Source organism: Scardinius erythrophthalmus (genome assembly GCF_964197995.2).
Source record: "Scardinius erythrophthalmus genome assembly, chromosome: 9".
Taxonomy (NCBI): domain Eukaryota; kingdom Metazoa; phylum Chordata; class Actinopteri; order Cypriniformes; family Leuciscidae; genus Scardinius; species Scardinius erythrophthalmus.
The window spans coordinates 21,676,356-21,702,391 of NC_138229.1; the positions used below are offsets into that span (position 1 = coordinate 21,676,356).

The window sequence follows — 26,036 nt, forward strand, 5'->3', positions numbered from 1 at the left end:
GCTCACCATCGGTGTCGCCAAACTGTTCCATCTCCAAAACGTTTGTACGCATGGGTCAGAGTTTGCGTGCAGGTGCGCAAATTTTCCCGTCAAGTTGTTTTTATAAATCACAACTTATGCGTCGGAAGTGGCGTACGCCTGTTTCAGGGCCTGTTTTGTGCGTACGCAACGGTTATAAATGAGGCCCCAGGTCTGGTAACTAAAAGGTAGCTGTTTCGATATCCACAAGGAACGAACATCATTGTGCCCTAGACTAGAGCAAAGCACTTAACCCAGGTTTCCCCAAGGGGGATTCACCCTTTAGTAACCTATAAGTATAAGATGCCTTTGAAAAAGTGCTTGCTTAAATGACTACTTACTTACTTGCTTGCTTCCATCTCCTTTAGAAGGATTGTTCTGGGTTCAACTTGTCCCTCAGTTCTTTTCTAAGATGCGGTTACAGTAACACACTCAAAATGGAAGTAAACTGAACAATATACTACATACTGTTAATAAATGTACATTTGCCTTTATACAACTTTACAGCTCAAAAAAATATAATGATAATAATATAGCCACAAATCCTGTTAATAGGGTTTGCATTATTAATTTTAAAAATCAGAATCGCCTCTTCTTCTGGGTTCCTTCATCAACATGAAGTTATACTTCATCAACACATGCTATAGCACATCACCTGAGTGTCTTCTCCAGCTGACCTATTATCTAATGCTAGACCTGTCTCTCAGGCAACAAGGCTGCAAAACATAAATAGAAGCCCAGCTGCTTTGTGGACATAGATAAATAAACCCTAAAGGAGAAACTGTAACACTTTCACCTCTGTAAAAGGACAGGAAAGCTGCCTTCAGGGCTACAGTATGGATTCTGTATTACATCTGCCCCATTACTCTCCGATTTGCTTTAGCAGAGTGCAATTGTAAGTTAAGTCAAGTCACCTCTATTTATATATAGCGCTTTATACAATACAGATTGTTTCAGATCAGCTTTACAGTGATAACAGGAAAATTATGCATTTCGGCTGAAGTCAGTTCAGTTTTAATTCAGTTCTGTTGTAAAAATCATAATTTATTAAATTAGTTAATTTCATCTTTAAAGCAGTTCCGCAAAAAAATTATGTCATTGTCCAGCTCGGTTCAGTTTTCATACAACAGCGTCAGTACACTCAGATCAATAATATTGTGGCAAGGAACTCAAACTCCATCAGGTGACAAAATGGAGAAAAAAACTTTGGGAGAAACCAGGCTCAGTCGTGGGGCCACATGGACTTCTGACAAGGAAGATCATTAATCATTTATGAAATGACTGCTGTTGGTGAAGTAAGCGGGAAAAGCGATTGCTCATATGGGATGCGTCTCTTAGACATGCACAAGGCGGAGACCTAAAGGGATGTGTATTTTACAAATTTATACTATATGAGTACTTAACAGACACTGAAAATAAGCACACTGCTGTTACCCAGGTGCTCAAGTCCATTGCTGTTACCCAGGTGCTCAAGTCCATTCCTTCTCGGTGGAGCCTGTGGCATGAAATGTCTGCCTCTCTGTCTCTGTGCTTTGTGGGAGTATGGTAAGCTGAGAAAGTCACTCACTTCATGCCACAATAGCCATTCATGGGGCTTTTCTAAAGATAGCTAATGACCTTCAGTCACTGTAGATACAGTCCGATGGCAAGGACAAGAACACTTTTGTCCTCTTTCGGTCAGAGAATGCATCATGTCTTTCCTGCTCATTATTGTTTTTGTTTTTCTGGACAATATTGACTACCATTGACTCCTGACAAATTCATTCAGCATGTTTAATTTTGATATGCTTTCCGAGGCATAAATGAAATCTTTTTGGTGTTTGTTGTGCAGAAAATCAGATTCAGCGCTTGCTGACTACAACGCTTTTGCTGTGCATCATTGCTAAATTACGGTGTGCAGATGAGAATAATGTGCTCTCAGCAAAAGCTGTAATTACACCAGGGAAGCATTTCTCCATGGCTCCTCAGAGCAGAAACAATAAAACACATTTAATTACACAAACATACTCACAGTACAGACAAAGAAACGGGGTCTTTTTATGTAATTCCATCAAGTTGGACTGAAGATGACTTACAAGCTTATTCAACTGTGAAATCTTAATTCAATTGCCAAGAAAGCACTGCAAAATCTGTATACTATTGATTTTATGTTCATATTTAATGAGATGCATTATGTCCACAATTTACTATCACTGTGCATTATAAGTACAGTGTTGTCCCATCTACAACAATATGGAAATCAGGTTAAGGAAAAGGTTGTTTTGGTGACAAACAAACAACAAGTACAACTTTCTACACCTATGAAAGATTAACCTATAAAACATTAACATACTCCAAACAGACTCAACTATGGTAATCATAACAGAATTTATAGGAAAAATAATTTCTCATGCCTCCTACAAGAGACTAAAGAGTATGAATCCTGTGGTGCACGTTGCATGTTTAAGGGTTAATGTCCAAATCAGTCAAATCATGTAATGTGACTGTCGTAAAATCCAGTCTACTGTGGGACATGCCGTATAAATTGATTGTGGACGTCTTCAAGATCAATCACAATATAAAATCATCAGATCGCCCACGTGAAGGCCAAGTATGGTAATCCATCCTCGGAATTTGTCCTCTGCATTTAACCTATCCAAGTTAGTGCACACACATTAGGAGAAGTGAAGTGAGTAGTGAACACACACACACACACACACACACACACACACACACACACAGCAAACCGTGAACACACACACACACGGAGCAGTGGGCAGCCATTTTGCTGGAGCGATTGGGGCAAACTGTTTGCTGAAAATGTTCACAACTTAACAACATTGAAATAGGAACGTGGAGTTTATCTGTCAATTATTTGCGTGTGAAAGCTTAAAGTTGCGTTCATTAATATAATAATAGGTGTGTTTGCACATCAGCCCCCCCAACTCTCTGACAACCTAGAAGGTCATTGTGTAATTCACTGGTTACGTAAAAAATAAACTGCCCTTAAATACCCAAACAGTTAGTGCCTTATCAGCAGATACTGAGAAAAGATGGAAAACAAATGAAAATGGTAAATATCTGTCCAAAAGCATAAAAGTGGCTTGCTGATCAGGCCTGGTCCTTGAATAAATGACAAACAGGAAGTGCTCACCGATGGTTGATGGATCACCACTTCAAAGAGAACCAGTGTCCCCAGTTAACCCCAAAACTCTCGCTTTATCTACCCATGGCCCACTAGACCTTCACAAACACCACATCTTTCAGCTAGTTTAGTCAAAACACAACTGAGCTCTTCCTCAGTGGGGAAATGCTGTAGATAACACATTCACACTGCCATGACCTCGGAACAAACCAAAAAAAAAAGGGGGGGGGGGGGGGGGGGTTGGCGCATGGGTGGCGCAAACACAAACACAAAACAGACAACGACCAACCCAGGACAGACTGAACTCAAACAACAGGACAGCCCTCAATTTGCAAAAGTGTGGGAAAGCAGCATGAAGCAGCCTTACTGCCGAGAAAAGACTTGTTAAGCGGTCCCCTGGAAAAAGAAAAAGGTCACCCTGTTTAAACAAGACAAAGATTACAGTTCAACCTCTTCCACTCTAATTAGCAGCGATAAGAGCGGGTTGAAACTCCAGTAAACATATGACTCTGAGCGCTGTAATGACCTGCCACTCAGCCAAAAAACTTAAAGACACTAGCGCTTGCAAGACCAACAATGGCACCTGGCAGGAAAAGGGTTAAGATTAAGAAAGTTGGGTTAAAAAGTTGAGGCTTAGCATGCTAAAAATACTCGCACAACATTCATCTAAGTGAGTCAAAAATAGGAGATGAGTGGGATCTCCATGTGGGAAGAGTAAAATGTACTGTTTTTGCGAAAGATGATTATGAGGCAGGACGGAAAGCGACCAATAAGAACGGAGAATCCTTGATTATAAAATTCTTCCCCAACATCCTCCTCTTTCCACTTTTTCACTATCCTACTTAAATTTTTTCAGAGGCACAAACTTTCATATTTGAAAGGATAAATTCCATCATCATTTATTTAATCATTCATTCATTCATTGTTCTGTACAACAAAACAATAAATATTGAAAGTTTTTTTTTTTTTTTGGCTATACAATATCAGTCAGTGTTGTTGTTTTGGATCACACTGACTTTCACAATTTGGACCAAGTTTTTCAAATTCTTCTTTTGTGTGCCGCTGAAGAAAGTCATAGAGGCTTAGAATGACATGAGGGTGAGTAAATGATGACAAAATGATCATGATTGTTGGGTGAACTACCCCTTTAAATTAAATCTTGACTCCAAATGCGATTTTGGCCCGAGCTTTTTCAAAACGTTTTCTCTGTGCGTTCTATGTTGCCAGCGGTCCACGGGCTAAACAGTGGTTACTTTATATAAAATCCTAAATCTAGGCTTCTGCTCTGAGGTTTGCATAATGACAAAGAAGCCTCTCTGTAAAAAGCAGCTACTTCAGAGCCTCTGCTTCAGTCGACACTTCTAATTAAACCCAGTGACCTTTTCTGTAAACATGTGTGTTTGAAATGCCCCTCTCCTCCGTGCACCACACCTTGTCCTCGTTGTTTAGCTGGGTTGCTTTTTTCAACGCCGTGATGCCATAAGCCATGGCTTTTCACTAAGCGTCGGATGTGCCTGTGTGCTTCTGTCCAACACAATGGCACGACCTGAAAGGCTTAACCTAAGTACTTCCTTCTTGTTTTTAACCTTTTACAGGGAGAGGTTAAAGTCAAGTACAGACATTAGTTACAGCATTGATACTTTTCTTATAGGAGGAACTGGTTTGACAAAAATGCAGCAACAGGGACAATCTCAATTTGGCTGAGACTACAATGGATGAATGTTAATGCATTGATGCCACAAGAAAGAGCTATTAGGGAATCACAGGTGAAGACATATAGTTGATGAACACAAAAAAGCCCATTGTGGAAGCGAGCAGGACCGGTGCTATGGCCTGTGACCTGTTGTTTTATTCTTGTGTCAACACATGTTGCTGCCAAGCCCTGCAGAGCCCCGTTTCTGTCCCTTATCACAACAGTGTGCCATTCACGGCCAAAAAACAACGGCCCATCCACCCTGTTCTCCACTCATCTATGCCTCCACAACCTGAAGATCACTTCTGAGCAAGGAAATCGATGTTAAGTGACAGTGTTTTCTTATGGGACTGTGATTTTGCCTGCAGCGAGAAGCAGGTTGTTGAAAGTCAGAGTGGGTGTTTTCAGGTTTAACTGAATCTCCGGAGTGGATTTCTGTGTTTCTTGGTGACACTTGATGTTATGGCTTCTTCTGAAACTATTTTAGAAAAAGGAAAACATGAATGTCAAACTAACTTGCCAATGTCTAAACTAAAAAATAATTGATTATCTTCATTGTATAGAACGGTTCAATAAAAGCAATCATACTCGCAAAAGTCTGTCAGCATGGCTGAATCTTAAACTCTCTTAAGAAGCCTCTAAATATATATTGTATTCAAAGAGAAAATGGTTATTTTAAATGATATAATTACATTTTAAAATGTCATTTGTTTTGATGGCAAAGCAGAATTTTCAGCAGTCATTACCAGTCCTCAGTCTCACATGATCCTTCAGAAATCATTAAAATATGCTGATTTGGTGTTCAAGAAACAGTGTTGCACGATTCTTTGAATAGTTTAAATGTTTTTACTGTCACTTATGATCAATTTAATACATCCTTGCTGAAGTATGAATTAATGAATTACTATTAAAGAAAAATCTGTTGATGAAGGTGTATTTCAGGCGTACTGATTGCGTTCAGGCTCATTCATGCCTTTTTAACAGAAAATTTTACTGCAAATTTCCTTTGGGTATTTTAAGGCAGCAAGACACAAGAACATTATGAAACTTCTTAAACTAATGTTCCCAGTGAGAGCGGTCCTTATCTGCACAGCTGTTCAGAGAACCCAATCGCAGCGTGTGCAAACAATCCATCTTGTCCATCAATAATTAGCTACAAAGACATTGAATGTTAAAGAAGAGGGGTAATGAGACAAAGAGGCTTTGTAATCTGCCATTGTATACTCCTCAGAAGCATGCCAGTCGTGGCCCTGCGCCCGGCCTCTCATCGGTTTACACCAGCTCCAAATCCAATAACACACCAGTCATGGTTTCGATTAGCTAGAAGAACACCACACAAACAGAAATACAGGGAACAGCGGCACCATCCCACATTTCGCACCATCCTCAAACGCACAACTTGTATGCAAACTCGGAACAATTCCAGAAACTAGCTCCAGAGACGGCGGGACAGAGGAACCTGTTGCATGAGATAGGAAGCACAACATACCTTGAATGCATTGCAGGGATCCATCCTCTGCTCTGATGGTGAAGGTCTCTCCAGGGTTGACTTGCACAAGGATCACCTGCGAAAACAAGTGGAAATCAGACAGGCGTGTAACTCAAAACTTCTGACACAAGGTTGTGCTCTGCAAACACAATCCGAGAGAGAGAAAAAAAGTTGCAAATCCTTAAAATGCATCAGTCCATAACATTAAAATGATCCATGGGACATTTAGCGAACTAGTCAACGCAACTGCCAAGAAAGCAAATATGACGCAACCAGATGTTGTGAAACCCTCTCGAAACGGTCCAGTCGTCATGCCATCTTTTGCTCCAGGCTGCTTACCATCATGTTGTCAGTGCACAGGTTGTTGAGAGTGCAAACGTGCCTGTAGATGTGAAAAAGTAGGCCCGCCATGTCGCATGAGCCCCGGGTTTCCTCACAGCCCTGATGGTGGAGTGGCAGGCGGATCTCCCATCTCCCCGTTCCAGCCCTGGAGATCTGGGCACCTACTTCCTGCCTCCACACACACATACACACACTGTCTGCTGCTGCTGCTGCTGCTGTTGCTATGGGAACGACGGCATGCACTGAAGAGTCAAGCCGGCTTTCCAGAGGAAAACCTTGTTCAAACCCCCTCCTGTTCCCAGCACACACCTAATGCAGATAAATGACTCTCCTGATGCGCAACGTCACCAGAATGCAAATGAACACTGGCACGACCTTAAGCAAACATTGCACCTTTGCATATCAGGCTGACATCGGATCATGTTGGCAGTCTAATGTTACAATTAATCAAGGGTGCCAGGTACATACTGACAACTTCGTCATTGTGCCATCATTTTTCTTTACAGTGATGCAGAGAAACAGGACGTGGCTGAATCCAAAGCATTTAACCTTCACTATCTGCTGCAGACGCCCTTTTCCTTATCTCTCAAGGGTCTGATTCTCTTTCCGCTCTGGTCGGAGGAAACACGGCCGGGGTGCTGTATCTGCAGCACCTGGAGAAGAGATCAGAACACACTGATCCGCTCCGATAGCCCAGATCTACAGAGAGATGTGTGAGGAAAATGTGAAGCATGCCTGAGGGCTCGCTGCACTCCTTGAATGTCTAATTTAAGATGACAACAACATTCCTCATGGACCAAAATACAGATCTAGTTCAAAATGGATGTATCTGGCTTTGTTTTACATCAGGAATAAGTGAGAAAGAATTAATTTAGGGAGACCAGCAGCTACAAAGCTAACTTTTCACTTTCAACTCTCAAACTACTTATGAACTTTTCCATCAGCACAGCATAAAACCACAGAAAACTGGAAAAAAAAAAAAAGAAAGACTTTTACTTTTGCAATGATTCTCTTTAAAAGGTGAAGAGTGTATTTTATGAACACTGCTGGACGTCTGCTATTGGTCAGATAATACGGTCCCAAACTCAAGCCATTGGTTAAGTCAGCGTTGTTATATTAAATCATCTGCAGAATGCAAAATTAAATAAATAGGTTTAAATATTGTCATTGTAAAGCCAAATGTGACTGAAATGTATTATCTGGGAAAATTCTCTTTTCTGTAATGAATTATAATTTAAATCATTAAATTAAATCAATTGATTAACCAATTTTAACAGTAACAAACAAAACATGCCTGCATATAGTTTTGTAAAAAGATACTTTGTTATTTATTTATTTATTTATTTAATTTATTTATTTATTTATAAACTGTTCATAAAATCTAAAAATATATATTTTGGAAATAGTTTGCAACTGTTTCTTCTCACCACCATTATCTTTAGCATGATCAATTTCTAAAGTTGCTTTGAAAACATATTTGAAATATTTCAACACTGAATGAAAATATTTTGAATATTTGAATGGGAAAAGCACTTTACAAATAAATAGAATTTAAAATGTTTCAATTCAGGGTTATACATTTACAATTACTCTAAAAGTGGATAGAGAATTTGATACTGTTTTCAAATTGTGTCTTTCTACATGCACACTTTTTACATTGTTGAAATGGGATCATCTTATTTAGAGGTCCATCATGGTATCGACAACTTTAAAAATCCCTGGTCCATGAATGTGTAGTGCTTACATTTGCATTTATATGTATGCATCTGGCAGAGGCATTTATGCAAAGTGACCTTGCATAAATTGCATTCCAGATATACATTAGCAATTCAAGCATCATCCGGAGTAAAGCTCACCTGTTGCGATCCATCCCCATTAACATTAATCATGTGCGGCATCATAGCCACCTCCCCGTTCAATAGTGGTGGCGGCAGGTCCAGCGGAATCTGGTCTGTCATCATCATTGTGACGTACATTCATGGAGAACTTTCCTGGACTGCCTTTCTGTGAGAAGAGTGAAAGAAGCAACTGTCATGAAACTGAAAAATAAAGAGTAAGCTCTGCAAAATAATGTCATATTATCTCAAACTTGCAAACACACCCTCTTTGGCTGGCCTGGTTTTGTGCTGTGAGGAAGATGGACATGTTCATTTATTTGAGATGATTTCACAATCTTTGGTTGGTTTGTGACGTTTGGGTGACTGGGCTAAAGCATAAATGGATGGAAGATGCTCTGCAGTGACTCAGCAGGCAACTGAAGCCAACCGTGGAGCACAGCAGTATCATTGTGAGTTGGATGGCCCGAGGGAAGATCTCCTAAACGAGAAGAGCGTGTAACCGACATGAAAGTGGACTCCCACCCCCTAGGGTTTGAATTTTGAAATGTGTACAGCATTATGGAGTGATTTCACCACTAACAGTAAACTTGGTTTTGATAACATAGCATTTGAGCAAGTCTGTAATGATCCAACGGTTTAGTACAGCGACAGCGTGACTGTGGTCTAATGGAGGACAGAGGAAAGAGTTTGGGGAATAAAAAGGTGACCGAGTCATCAATGAAGGATACACAATTTCTTTATTTTGGATGGAAGGTCACACCCATTTTCAACATAAACACACGTGTAAACAGCACCACTACTGTAAGAGGCACAACATGTGGCAGAGCCTACAGGGCCAGAATGCAACCCCCTCAATGTCTCCATACCTCCCTCCCTATCTCGTAAAGAAGCCACAGCACATCCTCAGAGAGAGAGAGAGAGAGAGAGAGAGAGAGAGAGAGAGAGAGAGAGAGAGAGAGAGAGAGAGAGAGAGAGAGAGAGAGAGAGAGAGAGAGAGAGAGAGAGAGAGAGAGAGAGAGAGAGAGAGAGAGAGAGAGAGAGAACGAGAGAGAGAGAACATTCCTGACTTCATCAGACCCATGCACATGATTCACCGGAAGGCAAAAAAAAAATACTACGCTTCATAAGGACTGAAAATAGAGAAAGGGTTAGTTCAATCAAAAATGTTGACAGAATTGATAATTTACACAGCCTCATGTAATTCTAGGAGTGGGCGATATACGAGTAGAAATTTGTCAGCAAGTAGAGATTTTTGTGGTTACACTCCTCATGCTACAAAAGATTTCCACTTCAAATAAATGTTGTTCTCAAATCCTGAAAAAACTGTATCAACTTTGATAACGGCAGCAAATCAGCATATTATAATGATTTCTGAAGACTGAAGTAATGGCTGCTCAAAATTCAGCTTTGCCATCACAGGAATCAATGACATTTTAAAATGTATTATTAAAATAGAAAACCGCTATTTTAAAAATGTTAATAATTTCACAATATTACTGATTTAACTATTTCTGATCAAACTTTTTAACGGTAATCTGTATATATGTATATATAACAAAAATAAAAAAAAACACGGAATAATGACTCTGCTAATGGCCTTAGCAAGAACCAATAAAATGTCCTTCTTGGATACAGATGCACACCATGTCCCATTTTACCATGCATTTTGTTCCTTCCATTGATGTTAAATGGTTAGTTTTGTGTGATCCACAAAAGCAGACATAAATCTACAGTTATTTGGCAGCAACTGGTTCAATTTACATGAGAGGTGCAAACCCATCCGAAGACATTATAAATGTTTGTGGACACCAGGACAGCATAAATATGATTATTTCTCTGTGTAATAATGTGGTCCATCCACATGCTCATTGCATCTCCATTCTTCTCTCTATTCTGTTTGACTTTCCATCCATCCTTCATTACTTTTTGCCCACTCCACATGCTCTGTGTTTATGCAGTACATCAGGTGAGATTGGCATGGCAAAACAAGAGTAAACAGATTAAACAGATGGTGACCTCCTTTAGGCCCAGTCACAATCCCAGCCTTTCCTGATGATGCTGCCTCACAGACACATGTCTCTAATTGCAGTGAGGAGAACAGAATGTGACTGTACTGGAAATGCAAGATCCAACCTGGAATGATCCCTCTTGCATCTGGTATTTTAGCAGAGTAGGGACTAGATCCATATCACTGATCACACAATGGTTTGTTTAGAAGTCTTTTAATCATGATTTCATTAGTGCTATGTGCTCTTAGCATTTATTCCAGCGAGTGGAGTTTTTGGCTAAAGTTTAAAATCGTCAATTCTGTTACCGTCAAACTCTGTTACCAAGGTGGAGTAACAATGTTGACAGTATGTAACAGAATTGACAGTAACAGAGTTGACAAAAAATAATATAAAGAAATCCGTTTTTTTTTTTTTTTTTTGGCAAGCACCAAATTATTAAAATTGATTATGTTTTCAATAAGATACTGAAAAGAATTTCTGTTAGTGAAACAGTTTTTTTCCTTAACTTTTTGAAATGCAAAATGTATCTCCAATTATAGAATCACTCATATGATTCACAGATTAGATTAAGTTAATATTGTCAACAGAGAAGGAACTGCTGTGCAGATTAAAGGACAAGTTCGGTATTTTACACTTAAAGCCCTGTTTACAGATTGTTTCTGATGAAATAGAACGGTTAAAGGGATACTTCACCTCTGGGAAGATGAATGTGTATTTAAAATAGGTCATTTAAGTAGAAGAAATGTGAAGACATTTTTGAATTGGGAGCTTTCTAGACTGAGAAAAGCCAGAAAATGTATTTTTGGCTTATGTGGATGAAAGACAACAACTCCCAGAATGCACTTGCTTCGCTACCTTAGGAGGCCACGCCTACCGGTAAGGGAGCGCAGTTGAAAACAACAAGGCTAACTTAGCCTACGTGATGAGTTTGCCAGGGATTTGCCAGGGATCTCTAGAGATCGCCCAAAATGTCCGGGATTCGGCTTTTGTGTTCTACAGTCGCCATTCATCATGTTTACTGTGGCGAGCAGGACGAGGCTGACGGCCGCGGGAGAACGGCGGAGGAGCGGGAATTTTCTTAGCAATGGTAAAACGCACATCAACCGATCACTTGTTTAGCGTTCATGTAAACACTACATTCAGATTCACCAATCGGAATGAATTCAGTTAGATTGAAACAAAAGGTGTGCATGTAAACAATGAATGGCGACCGCAGAAAGCAAAAGCTGAATCCCGGACATTTTGAACGATCTCGACGGCCGGACAAGTCCGGGAAAAGGAAGATGGTAACCCCTACTTACTCAGCTTTCTCCAACTATTCAGCTTTCTCCACAGAACAAGAGCCTGCAAGCTTAGCTTCCAAAGAAAGACGGCTGACACTGTGTACATTCTGTGAGTGAGATCCCACCCTCTATGGGCGGACATGCGGAACAACGCCATCTACTGGCTGTAGTCTTTAGCCTCTGGCCAGAAAATCCTCCGATGACGCAAAATGATGATTTTTGCGTCATCGGAGGATTTTTTCCAGACAAAAAATACATAAATCTCTTGTCTCAGGGGGATATGAGGGTGGAAAGCATGGTAATTCGAAAATACTACAGGTTTTCTACTAATACAAAGCTTAATGCTAAATCCTGAAGTATCCCTTTAAGATTAAATTTTGGACAAATGCTGCTGTCCCGAGAATTTTAGGTTTCTTTCGCTTTCCCCCCCACCAGTATACTGGGTGTATAGGTGCACTCGAACACTCCTTCCTAAAACACATTAAACTTTCGTTTACAAAGACGTGAAACTCACCGAGTGGTCAGGGGTGTCCACTGATATGCTCACACAAAAATCGCTGCAAAAGATGCTTTCCAACAGGTTTTATCGTAGTTTTTGTCTCCTCCATTGACTTGCATTGGATGTGCTGTGTGAGGTACGGTATTACTCCGCCGCCGGAAACTGAAATGGGGTTCAGGGGTTGTTTTCTTCTTCTTCGTGTTTTTTTTTTGTTTGTTTTTTTTTACGGCGGATCGCAAACAATGAAATGCCAGTGGTTTGCTTGCAAAGGTGCATTATTGCCACCAACTGGGCTGGAGTGTCTATTATTCAAGCTCTCAACGGAAGAATCTACGGGTGTGAGACGTTTGGAAAAATAGGTCCACAGTTTTACAACGAATGGTAAAACACCTGTTGGAAAGCATATTTTGCGATTTTTGTGTGAGCATATCAGTGGACACCCCTGACCACTCGGTGAGTTTCACGTCTTTGTAAACGAAAGTTTAATGTGTTTTAGGAAGGAGTGTTCGAGTGCACCTATACACCCAGTCTACTGGTGGGGGGAAAGCGAAAGAAACCTAAAATTCTCGGGACAGCAGCATTTGTCCAAAATTTTATCTTAACCGTTCTATTTCATCAGAAACGATCTGTAAACAGGGCTTTAAGTGTAAAATACCGAACTTGTCCTTTAAGGGTTTAGCATAAAACAGAAAGTGACAATAAGAAATAAAAAAAGATGCTATTGTTGGAGACAGCAGGTTAGAATGGATGGATAGGAAAGTTGGCACCTGAATGTGTCAAAACTATAAACAGACAGAATCGTTGTGAAATACACCATAGTACATGAAATAGAGGAAGGAGGAGAGAGACCGATAGACAGGCCAACAGACGGCCACACACAGCGAAAAAACCCTACAGCTAACCAGAAATAATTAATGACCTTTTAAGAGCCGCCAAGCCACAGTCCCAGAGAGCTGAGGGGAGGACTCTGAGAGAGAGCGATGGATGGAAAACAGCAAGAAAGAGATATCAAAAAGAGAGAGAGAAAGAAATGGAAATGAGTTGAAATGACTAAACAAAGGCCATCGGAGTTAATTCAGTCAGCTGTCGGGCTGTGAAGAGTGGTCCTGATGCAGTCGTGGTCTCAGGCGACAGGTTAAAGTGCTGGGTGGTTAGGCTGAGATTAGTTCAGTTGAGCGGCCCATGCTGAGCTGCTTTGATGCCTGGATCCCTCCTGCTTTAGCAGCTAATGGGGCCTATGCTAAGCCTCGGCCTCTCACCCATAATTAGGATTTCCATTGAAACTGAAGCCTGCATTTATTTTAGGATTTGTACAACTTACAGTGGAAACTTACAATGAGATGGATATGGGTTGTGATAGCTTAATGGCTGTGTTTACAGAAATTCCGAACTAATATTTCATAAACTTTGTAGCCTTTTTATCTCTTTGTTTGAAATATCTTGTTTTGTTCTCCGGCTGGTATGATTGCGGTTACGGCCATGGATTTTCATTGTGAAGGTTGTTCCGACAGTAAAATCCTTGAAGTTTCCTCCTCTTTGAAAGAATGTCTGATTAATAAGGTGTCGATTCCAAAAGACGATAAAAAGTTAAATTGAAAAATTCCTTCAAGGATAGGCTGCAACAATCGGGCGCTTGTTCGCTAGGGCTGAGGGAAGTGGTGGGATAAGAGACAGCCTTGTGTGAAGAAGCCAGGCTTTCTGCTGGAAGCGAAAACTGAGGACTGCCTTTCAAATCTAACAGAGGACGTAAAAGACGATAATTCACTGAGGTGTCACCTCATCTGCCAGTCGGGACCAAAGAGGCCCAGCTGAGCTTAAACCCAAAGCCCCGAGTCTGTGAAACTGTTCCATTCAGCTATCTGACCTCCACCACTTTCACATACCTAGAAGTCAACAGTTGTACATGCAAAAATAAAGCAGAGTGATAAAAAAAGTGCAGACAGACAAAGGAGTGTCATGATTGGATATATGAATAAGACCCTGGCCTTCTGGCTACTCTCTGTTCATTACCTCATTTTCACAGTAATTTCCCTCTACAATTTGAGAAACAAAAAGCAGCTCTGTTTGCAGCACTCACTTTCTTGTGCAGTCTGCCACCTTCTCTTTTGCTCAAGTTTTTTTTTTTTTTTTTTTTTTATAAATGAATCAAGCCAGTTTGAGTAACAAAAAACCCTATTAAACTTGAAAAACAAGGGCTGATTGAATCCATAAGCATGTACGTTTGTTTAATCTGCTTCCTCTGCAGCTTTCACAACACACAGCTCTCTAATTGGCATTTAGATTAGGGGTACAGTAGATGAAAACAGGCTGAGTATGCCTCAGAGCAAAAGATGTAAGCGTACCTTTCACACTCATAATGCCTGGGAACTTGAATCTCAAAAAGATCAACAACAGCAGAGACAGTATGAGGAGAATGAGATAAAAATTTATTAAAATGCAACTCAAAAAAGGAAGTCCCACCTTTTAGTCCCACCAGTTAAAAGAGCCAATCATCTTTCTGAAATGTATTTATCTGAGTCATCACCCATTTTATTTAGCCTTGAAAACATTAAATGGATGTGTGCCTGATAAATACACTGGTTTATACTGATGGAGGATCTATATCAGCACCTTATCAGTTATTGCAGATGCTGAAGTGAATTGCTGGGTACATGTAATGATGCAGAGCTGTGCAAACAAAACTTTTGGTCTTTTTAACATTTTTTAATAAAGAAGTTTAGATAATTTCAGTTAATGCACATGAACACTAACAGCGTATCAGTTTCAGCTAGAATTTAAATGATCAGTAAATCATTGTTTAAACTAAAAGATGCCAAATTTATGATATGACTGTTGTTATAGAAACATAATTGTGACAAAAATCCTCCTCAAATCCATCAAGAGTCCTCAGTAAGGTGTGTGTAACAGCTTAGTGCTGTTGCTAAGGGCTTCACTGGACTGTTGTGTTGTGTTTTGCTGTGTCTACCAATGCCTTTCCTTCCCTGCTAGAGTCTCCCCTGTGGTGCAAAGACTAGTTCTCCAGATCTTGTGCTGAATTGCACAGGTCTGGGGGAAAACAAAAGGAAAGGCGTTTTTGAATGAAGGCGCAGGGGATTTTTGAATGACGGGTCATGCTTTGCCTAACCGGAGATGAATATCACTGTCACCCATTGAGAACAAAACACACTGAGCCACTTCCTGTTCTACAGCCTGCTTGGTGCAGACTGTATATTTAACATTGTGCAGGACAATAAGGGAAGTACAGTATGGTCACACATTCATATGCGTGCACACACTCTGCTCAGCCAATTCAGATGGTGGGTGATTTGCCACAGCGCCTCAGTCCAGATCTTGCACTGCAAAAAAATAAATAAAAAATTGGTCATGCACACCCTGACTTTCCTGTTTCCTGACAGCCTGGCGGAAAGGACCAGCTGTGGGTCATGATTGCACAACCACGCTAACACAACTCATCTGGAACCTAATAAAGTTAGTCTTTCACAAACAACTCACACTCTTAATTCATGTACCATGCATTTTGCCAAGACGATACATCCAAATGTTATCCCGGGACAACAACAACTCACTAACACCCTCATCACATGACATGAGATGTGGGCTAGCCACATCCACAACATTCCTCTCCCACAGCACGACGCAAGCATAGAAATTAAGACAAAAACGGAAAGTTCCTGATGGCATCAATGGAACGCAAAGCTGTGGTTTAGAACTTCAGGAATACGTCACTGGTGACAAAGAAGTCCCTGGCGACTTTCAATGGTCAAGGTTTGCAACACAGCTGTATGTCTGTGGCTTTAGGAAGGCCGTCACAAGGCAAGAGATTTGTGGGCTGCAAGACTGAGCAAATATGGCAGCTCCCACTTTTATTTATGCATAAATATCACACAGACTAATTAAATCCAGGGCAGTCTGGGCAGCGAGGCGTGCAGTACAGCCAGTCTCTGTCTGCCTGTCTCTCTCATTCTTGTCCAGTACCTCCTGTCACATGCCAGCCAGCTTCCGTAGTCTACATTGGCACAAAAAAAAGGAACAAAAGAGAAAACTAACGCTGAGGGAACAGGTCAGACGGACGACAAGCAACAAAATGTCCCCGCCTTGTCCAGCACATTGACCCTTTGAAACCTCAGGGACTGCATCCAAATTCCTCTACTTTTAGAGTATGTAGTAGTGAATTTAATGAGGAACTTGCTTCTTGATAGATGAGGACGAGAATTCAGAAGCTATGCAGGTGTGCAGTGTTGATACATTCCTGGATATACTAATCTGATCTGCCATCTTGTGACCCCTATGCTCCTCATCTCCTTTTGGAAAGATTATGGCTTTGCATCCAATTATAACCTTTTGGGAAAAGAGAAACAAACGCCTATCATCCTTTTTTCAGAAAAGCAGACTCTGTTGTGAACCACAGGACTTCCATCACCAAGAATTGGCTGACAGTTACAGCTATTGACAGAGGCACCAGGACACTTTGAACACTTTCAAATAGATTATTTGAAAGTCCTTCCCATCCATCGGTGGTGGGAGTCCCTCAACCTTGCAATGGTCTTGTACAAATACACAGAAAAGTAGCACAGGGGCTCCACAGGGATTGGATCTCTTTTCCTCTTCATGTCCAACACTTCAGTGTTGAAGTACTTCTGAACAAGAAGTTATGACACCCGCAGAAGTTCTCAGATGACTCAATTGTGGCGACTGTTGAATAAAGATGGAAGAAATAATACGATTGACAATTAGCATATAGTTAAGATTGGAGGTATGGGCAAGAACTCCCTGTGCATCCATGTAGCCTAGCATGGATAAGAGCAGGGAGAGCACAATAACCCCCCTTAGGGTAAACAGAACAGAACCAACATGAATGTATTGCAGATATCATTAATTAATTCTAACATAATTAGAGAATTTTAGTCTGATTCAGGGTGAATCAGAATGCCAATCCTGACTGACGAGAGGAGCTGGGGATGGAGGAGGGTAATTAGCTCCTGAGAAACGCGATAGCTGCTGATAATACTGAAGGAGCTTATGTATACAGTGATAAGCGTCGTATTCCTATAGGTAGACGTGGATCAGCTGAGAGTCAGCTGATGCGAGTTGATTAACGTGACCTGCCAGAACTGATGCTATACAGAAAAATTTGACTGGCCTATAATGACGATCATCAAATTTTTCTATGTTTAGTGGCGGACAAACATGAAAACCCTGCGAGTAAAGTGGAATAAGTGTGCTCAGTAGCTATGTTTTAACTCAAGGTGAAACTGTAGATCTTTCATTAACCCTCAGAGAGTCTTCGTTTAGCAGTCACACTCAGTGCCTTCCCGGTCAGAAGTGACCGGACACCTAAAAATGAAACTTCCTCCATCCCAGTAAAAACCAATGCAATTTATTTTTGTTCTATAATATTTATTCTTTTTAAATTAGTATTTTGAGACAATTTGATTGAACTTATTAATATTTATGCAATATTTATAGTCCATTTTTTGCCATTGAAAATAATGTTTTTTTTTTTAATTATTATTATTTTTTATTTTTATTTTTCTATGCGGTATTTTCGGTTAAAATAGAGACTAGGCTTTCAGAAAAAAAATAAAAATAAAAAAATAAATCAATTTATTAAACATAAAATTAAATAAATCATGTTATTGCATGGGTTTACCACTAGATGCCTGTAATAGCTCTAAATGGAGATGCTTGTGAATTCTAGTTGTTTTTGGACCAAATTACTTACTTTTAAGATGTGGATTGATTGTATTTTTTTAGAAATTCTCAAATAATACTTTTTGCCAAGGTTTATAACATTTTATTAATTATTATTTTAATAATTTTAATAATTATTATATATATATATATATATATATATATATATATATATATATATATATATATATATATATATATATAATTATAATTATTAATTATGTTATGTTTTTCACTCTTGATGTTTTAGAGTTTCACCCCTTCATTGCTGAGCACTTTTTTTCTGCATCGTGGCCGATTTGTAGCGAATTTTTGTGTTTTTGTCAATTTCCCATTCATTTACTATGGGGGTCATTTTTGACCGAAGACCATGAGTGTGACTATTTTTTTTACGACCACTTAGCATGCTCGGATCATGACCTCAATTTTTTTCTGTGTTCACATACCTAATGCCAGAAAAGTCATAAAGTTTCGTAACATTCCAATGAAGCTGTGATTTTTAAAAATTCAAAACAGATTTTTTGTAATCTGAATTTATTGGTGTGTATGTGTATAAAAGTGTGTTTCTATGTGTGTGTGTGTGTGAATTTTTTGCACTCTTGATGTTGTAGAGTGTCACCCCTTTACTGCGGTGTACTTTTTTTTAGAATCGTGGCCAATTTGTAGATTGTACAGACAAAAATTCAGAGAATTTTTGTGTTTTTGTAAATTTCCCATTCATTTCCTATGGGTCGGTCATTTTTGACCGAAGGCACTGAGTGTGACTATTTTTTTTACGACCACTTAGCATGCTCGGATCATGACCTCAATTTTTTTTTGCATACACATACCTAATGCCATAAAAGTCACCAAGTATCATAACCTTCCGATGAAGCTGTGATTTTTTAAAATTCAAAACAGAAAATTTTTCGGTCAGAAGTGACCGAAGACTCTCTGAGGGTTAAATGTAATAAATTACAAAACGCTCTGAAGAACTGAGCGATGCCTCCATCCAGCATTTTTATGCAATATCCCAAAATTTCTTAACTAAAAGTTTTTTTTTGCCACCAGCTGTTGGGAGTCAGGGATGCTAGCAGACTGAAAATGCTCATAAAAGGCATGTTCTGTCATTGGGTCTGACTGAAACTCTCTGGAGGGTGTGGGTGAAATAATGAACAATGTCTGTCATCCCCTCATGCTCAGCATGCTTGTTGAAGAGGACATTCAGCAACAGGATGATTCAACCATTAGCTAAAGATGGTCCTTCTGGTGGTGAGTGGTGCATGAGTGGTGCATGCTGGTATGACGTCAGAACCTGGAATACTAATTCACCGCCGGTTCCTTCAAGATTTTCCTATGGGGTATTTTTATTTATGTGTAAAACAGAAGTTTTTGTTCTACAACGTAAATTACACACACTCATAGTGAAAATGTGGATTTTGAAGCGGTTATGTTCATTTTTGAAAACATACATTTTTAATAAATAACTAGATAAGACAGCTTGGGGTGTGAGTGTGTGCAGTCAGTGTACGTTGTAAAACAAAATGTCAAAGTATCATAAAGTTATGTTTACCACAGGCTTTATTTTACTCATAAATAATAAAAAAGGCCCATTATAAAACCCCATAGGAAAATCCCAAAGTAACCAGCCACGTATTAGACTTCCAGGTTAGGCACACTCTAAATAGACAGGACAATTAAATACAGGATTATTCAGTGCGCTGTATAGGCTATTCTGGGTAGTTAGTGCTCTATTCAATTACCTCTTGAAGGGATAGTTCATCCAAAAAAGGAAAATTCTGTCATCACCCTTCATGCTGTTCAAACTTGTATGACTTTCTTTCTTCTGCAGAACACAAAAGAAGAATTTTCGTTCATAGAACGAAAGTCATTGGGTCTAAAACATTAGATGCTATTGACTTTCATTATATAGACAAAACGTTTTTGACGAAAAGACGACATTTTTCAAAATAACTTATTTTGTGCTCCACAAAAGAAAGAATGACTTGAGGTTGAGCATATATAGATTTTTAAAAACAAAGACAAATCACAAGCAGAAATAGTTTTTAATAGTTTTAGTTTTTGCATTTTAATCAAATAAGAAAACAGTGAATCGAATCTATTGTGTCAACTAAAAGAATCAGAAACAGAAAAAAAGATTAATTTAAAAAATGTTTTACAGTGTCTGTGTATCTATTCAATATTGTGATATGATGACAATGAATCTCGTATTTACATTGTGTTTGCACTATTAGTTCACTGACGAGATCACTGCATTCATGTGCTCAACAGACAAGTCTGTCATCTGCTACAATGCTCATCACTGCAACCATTTGCCACTGGAGTAGATCTAAAAACAACGCTATTTATTATCAACGCTTTGCACGTTTAGTTAATCTCAAAAGCTGTATAGTAAAAAATATTTTGAGAGAGTTCCACATGTAATACAAATGCACAGATGTAAGCCAATGATAGCAGAGGGTGTTTACACTGAAGTCTCACAGCAGACACGCCCCTTCAAACAGAGCGTTCAAATAAAAGGGCTAAAATCAGGGTAGAAAAATTACCTTTTATTTCTTATGACAAATTTTGATGTAAAAATCATACTAACGTTATAAGTGCACCTCAGGAATCATTATAAAATAAAATAAATGACTTCATGACCCCTTTATATATTGTTACAGTTAGGGCTGGGCGATATGGCCAAAAAATCATATCTCGGTATTTTTGGGTTAAATGGCGATATACGATATATATCTCGGTACTTTCTACATTTTTCCATTTGGATAAAGAAAATCTGTATTTATTTAAAAAAACATGCCATTTTCATCCTGCCCAATGATATCCAACAATGTTGATATTGGAGGATATGGAAACAAATATAGTGAATGTAATGTAGGCTATGCAATATATTATGTGCAAAAAGGTGGTTAAAATCACATTACATTCCAACTAAAATAATGGTTTTGTTTTTAAATTGACTAAAGGCTAAACTAAAAATGAAAATAAAAACAAAAGAACTTAAACTATTAGCCTGCGTTTGATTACCCCGTTATAATGGTCACTTTCATAAAAATATACTTGTAGGTTTAAAATTCCCCATATGGCATAGGCCTATTTATTGTTTCCAACAACAAACATTTTAGCAATATGTATATTTTAGTCAGAATTATTGCGCTACTATTCTATTGTGCTCCGTCTGTTTGGCGCGCATGCGCGCAGCGTCGCTCATTCACGGAAGCTTGAATATTAGTGGAGATTCAATTGCAGAAGCTCGTCCTCTCCTGACAGTGAAATGGACATATTTGTTTGACTTTCTAACATTTACAGATGGAGAATATACCTGTGAAATGTAAGTTAAGCACTGAGGAAAGCAACACATCTCAAACGCATTAAACAGCGCAAGTATTTATCTGTCAGTCAGCAACAGTATCTGTCAGTAAGCATCTGACAGGGCAAGCTGCTTTAAACTTGTTAACTATATCTTACCAGTTATTTTGAAGCCCTTAATATAAGCTTGTGTCATGTTTAGGACAAATTGTACTATGTAGGCTACTTTCACTGCGGCAGCGCACACTGCGTCTTCCGCGTTTTTCAGATGTGCTCGTATCAAACTACTGTATCGATATAAACGGTATTGCCTCATTCCATATCGTTTCAAAAAAATATAGCGATATATCGTACAAACTCGATATACCGCCCAGCCCTAGTTACAGTCGTATTTTATATATTGTTGGTAGTCTCACAGCAGTATGCAAACAACACTTGTCTTGTCACTTGTCTGAAGGACAACAATGCAAAGCTGAACAGACAGAGGTGAGCAAACAGCGCTGAAATGGTGTTTTGTGACATTTGAAATCCCTGTAATGCAATCTCATGCGTAATACAGCGAAGTGATTGGATTAAAAGAGTTCATTCTCATGAATAATAAAATCTCAGAAACTGATGATGTAGACACATACTCTCTAGCCACGGCAGCCAATCATCACTTCAGATTAACATATATACCTCACATTTCGTGACGTTGGCTGAAATGGCTCCGAAAAATGAAAAAATAACCACTTTTCCCTTAATAATAAACATAATGAGTGCTGTTGTTGTTTTCATTGATGTACAACCTGTACATATCCGTTAACATTTCAAAAAATGTGTTTTAGGGTTTCATGACCCTTTAAGAGTGTTTAAAAAGCTCTTGTGAGGTGGTGTGTAGTGGCTGCAGCCGGTACAGACTCAGATTAGGGCAAATCTTAACATGCAGAGCAGAAACATGAGAGGGCCCATAGGCACGGAAACTTGGGTTGTTTTGTTAGTTTCAGCACTATGGTAAACAGAGAAGCAATGGCCTCTTTTTCCACTACCTTGTTTCTACTCTGTTAAACTGCCCACAAGATATGTCCCAAAACCAGCTCACAAGAAAACTAGATCATCTCAAAAATACACCGATCTGACTAGATGAAGAAACCGACACAGTCAGCCAATAACCCAACAGAGTGCATCCAAAGGAGGAGGAGAGGAAAATTAGGACAGATAGAAACAAGAAGGGGAAAAAATGAAAATGAGCCACAGGGAGACATGAGCTCTACCTGTAGGTATGCGCCCCGCTGGCTGCAGATAGGAGCGTTTGCCAGGGCTGTCTGATATCTGCTTATTAGCTCCGTTTAATCACAGACTACACAAAGCCACGTCGGACCCACAGCTTCAGAGAACACCAATTACACTTTCAGACACACACAAGCAATTAATAAGATCCTCAGTAGCTGTCTGGCTCCTGCAGGAATAAGAACCTGCAGGGACAGAAGACAGGCAGAACTGAGAGGAATGCTGATAGACGGAAGTCAGTGACAAAACTTCACACTTACCAAAAAAGCACCATGGAAATACTGGTTTTATTTTTTAAATGGGAATTCAATACTATATTCAATACTGTATTACCATTTGTGTGTGTTTTTCTATTAAATATATTATCTAATAAATATTTACACAAAAATTATACATATTTATTGTATGATAGGGACGTCACTAGGCCCATACTAGGAAGGCTTTGGCCCCCCTCAATTTCAATCCAGCTCCCCAAAACGTTTGAGAATAAATCCGTAATATGTTCATTGTCCCCTAATTCGTGATCGCCTCAGTCCCTTTTAAAAATCATATGAAACTGGTGGCAGGCTTCGGGTCATCCCTGTATTTTAGCATGCATTATTCAGCGCCAGTGTCAAAAGCAGAGGACAATGTGTGTGCATTTATTGATAGATTGTTATATCTGCATCTGTGTAGTTCTTTATGATGCAGGAACTACTCTTGCTATACTTATTACTTCAGTTCAATAATTGCTAAAATTTGTTATGATATTAATTTTATAATAAATCCAAAAACAAAACACGTGAAAAGAGCTTGTTTTCCCACCAGGAGACAGAAATCCACTAAAGCATGAACAAAAATTATTAATAGAAAAAACATTTTATATTTATATTATTATAAAACTTATTTAAAGGTCATTTTACAGCACAAATAAAGTTTAAAAAAAAAAGAATAGTTTAAACCATTATATGTGTTGAACTTTTTTTTTTTTTTACCACATATTGCCAGTCTAGACAATTGCAGTAATGTAGCCTAAAAGTTATAAAAGAATATTAACTGGTTATTTAAAATGATTTAAATATTCAGGGAGTTTCTTGACAGGTAGTGCAGAACCTACTGTATTGTTCATGCCTACCTTAGTATACAAATAATATATATTTTTTTATTTTTTTATTTTTTAATCATACCCTCATTGGAGGTAAAGCCCATACCTGTTCAGTTTGATCAATGTTTCTTTTCATTAAAACGAAATGCTTAAAAAGCAAGACAGTAAAATCTTGTAAATAAAGAGGTTTAAATGCAAACAAGAGTTCTTTTATAAACAGAAATAGATGAAAAGCAATCATGAAGATGATTCATACCATCTCTTTAACCATGAAACTCTTCATAAATAAAAGCAGGAGAGAGTGTAGTGTTCCCTCTAATGGGCTGCTTGGGTTGAAATCTGCATAATGGGAGAGAAAGGCCTATAATTTGACCTGGAATGAGTATAAGATTCAGAGTACTCAGAGGTTCAGCGTCCAGCTGCGCTGTGTATGGGTGTTCTGGATCTAGAGAATTATGCATTTGGCCTGTTGTGGTTCAAAGTATCATTTCCAATGGCTCCATCCATTTTGAAACACCCATTTTCAAAAACAACTGAGGACAGACTGAAAGAGAGAGCGAAATTAAGTTGATATTGGACTGAAGGTGATATTGAAAGATGAACTGAGGTCTAATATGATGAAAAATATTGAGTTTGCCCATTTTGGAGCCCAAAGTCACACTTTGTCACGGTTGGACGATGACAACAACTCACTCAATCATAGTACCAAAACAGGCTGCGAGATGTTTGCCAACCAATCAAAAATGCCACTATATCAAGGGACCCCCACACATATGAATAAATACACAGCTCACCATGCAGACCAAAATAATAAACTGCCAAGATCAATAAGACAAATGTGTAACCTAGCAGCTAGTGGTTGCTGTGTAGACATAAATCATAAATCCAAAATGCACAGCTGTTTTTACAAGTGTGATGCTTCCATAGGAGTGTGTATTTTATAGGTTTATGCTGAAAGGAATTTTCTAGCAAGACTCTCTACAGCCTGTACACCACAGGTAATCGGGTTCACAACTGATGTTTTCAGAAAACCGAATAGCAACGCCATGGAAACAGCCGTCTCTCATAGCAACAGCATCTCTTTAAGCATCAACTTACCTCTTTCCAGGTCACACTGAACTTTATTGCTCAGCTTTCTGCTTGAAAGTTGTCATGGAGCAACATGACAAGATGACAAACCAGTGTTTTGATTTTATAATATTGAGAGCCATTAAATTAGGAAAGAAAATCTTGATGATAAGCACATCACAAAAATCACAGGCCATGGTGGTGCTTTTTAAGGCTCAAGAAAAGGAAGAGGGCAGACTACAAGCATGTTTGGGGTGCACACACATATATTCTTGAAGTGACCGTATGCACATCACATACTGGAATCCAGAGAGAGTCCACAATTCTCACTGCACCCTAAAGCACAGAGCTGCATCTCATTAACAAACTACCTGCCCCATCCTTGACCCATAGACAAAGAGAGAGGTGACAGTTAGCATGAAATGCTGTAGACACAGCCTGGGGCCCTTTAAAATATTCACATTTAATCGTTTATCAGATGCTTTTGTCCAAACTGACTAACAAAAGAGAAATGAAAGAACACTTTCAGCTGTAAAGTGCACTAAGATTGTGATATCTGCATTTCATTGGCCTACTAAATGGTTTTATGCAGTCCCTATTGTGAAATGGTTTCTGTCCTTACAGAAGTTCACAACATCCATACAGGAATGTTCTCAGGTGTCACCATACAATGAAAGCTGGACCCTGGGGAATATTCTGTAGAGGCATTGACATCAGAATAGGTATTGAATGACTACACTTGCTGTATAATGTGGGCCAGCAAAAAGAGGAGTAAGAGCTTACTACTGAAGGACAAAATTACAGAATTATACTCTTCTTTTTTTCATTTTTGACCACTTTTAAGCAGAGACAGTCAAAAGTGAAAGGAAATCATAGAGGAGAAAGCTAAAATGGAATTAGGGCACGCTGCAGGGCATACTCAAACCTGCATCATCCACATGAGCACCACAGCTCAACGATGTGGATGAATGTATTATAAAAAATAAAGGCTAAAAGCCATTAAAAGTCTTTTAAAAGACAAAATGCATGAATTGATAGCATGTGCACATTAAATGTTCGGTAAGTCACTTTTGGACAACTGTAAACTAGTCAACCAACCATCACGTCCTAAAATGGCCAATAGCTCAATGACGGGGGCACCTGAGAGAACCTTCCCCCAGCTCAACCTAGCCTGACCACGTCTCTTCTGGCAGTCAGGAGGGTACTCGAATTTGGTGGGAAACCGGCTCTCGCACGTCTCCCATTAAGCTCCCTGCACCCAACAATAGGTATTGAAAAGAGGGGAGCAGAAAGCCTGGCCCCAGAGTAGAGCACCTTTGT

General features: G+C 39.1%; 1 protein-coding gene across 4 annotated transcripts in view; it reads right to left on the reverse strand.

Moving 5' to 3' along the window:
• The window catches only part of fndc3ba (fibronectin type III domain containing 3Ba), a 133,790-nt gene that overhangs the window by 85,411 nt on the left and 22,343 nt on the right, over positions 1-26,036 (reverse strand). The window contains exons 1-3 of one of the 4 annotated variants that reach the window (XM_081374929.1): positions 8,768-8,814; positions 8,523-8,670; positions 6,325-6,400 (exon numbers count right to left, since the gene is read on the reverse strand). In XM_081374929.1, the coding sequence (XP_081231055.1) occupies positions 6,325-6,400; positions 8,523-8,642 (196 nt within the window). In that variant the 5' untranslated portion in view covers positions 8,643-8,670; positions 8,768-8,814. Of the gene's footprint in view, positions 1-6,324; positions 6,401-6,663; positions 6,980-8,522; positions 8,671-8,767; positions 8,815-26,036 lie in introns of those variants that run through there. The other 3 variants (XM_081374927.1, XM_081374928.1, XM_081374926.1) reach the window with 3 other exon arrangements.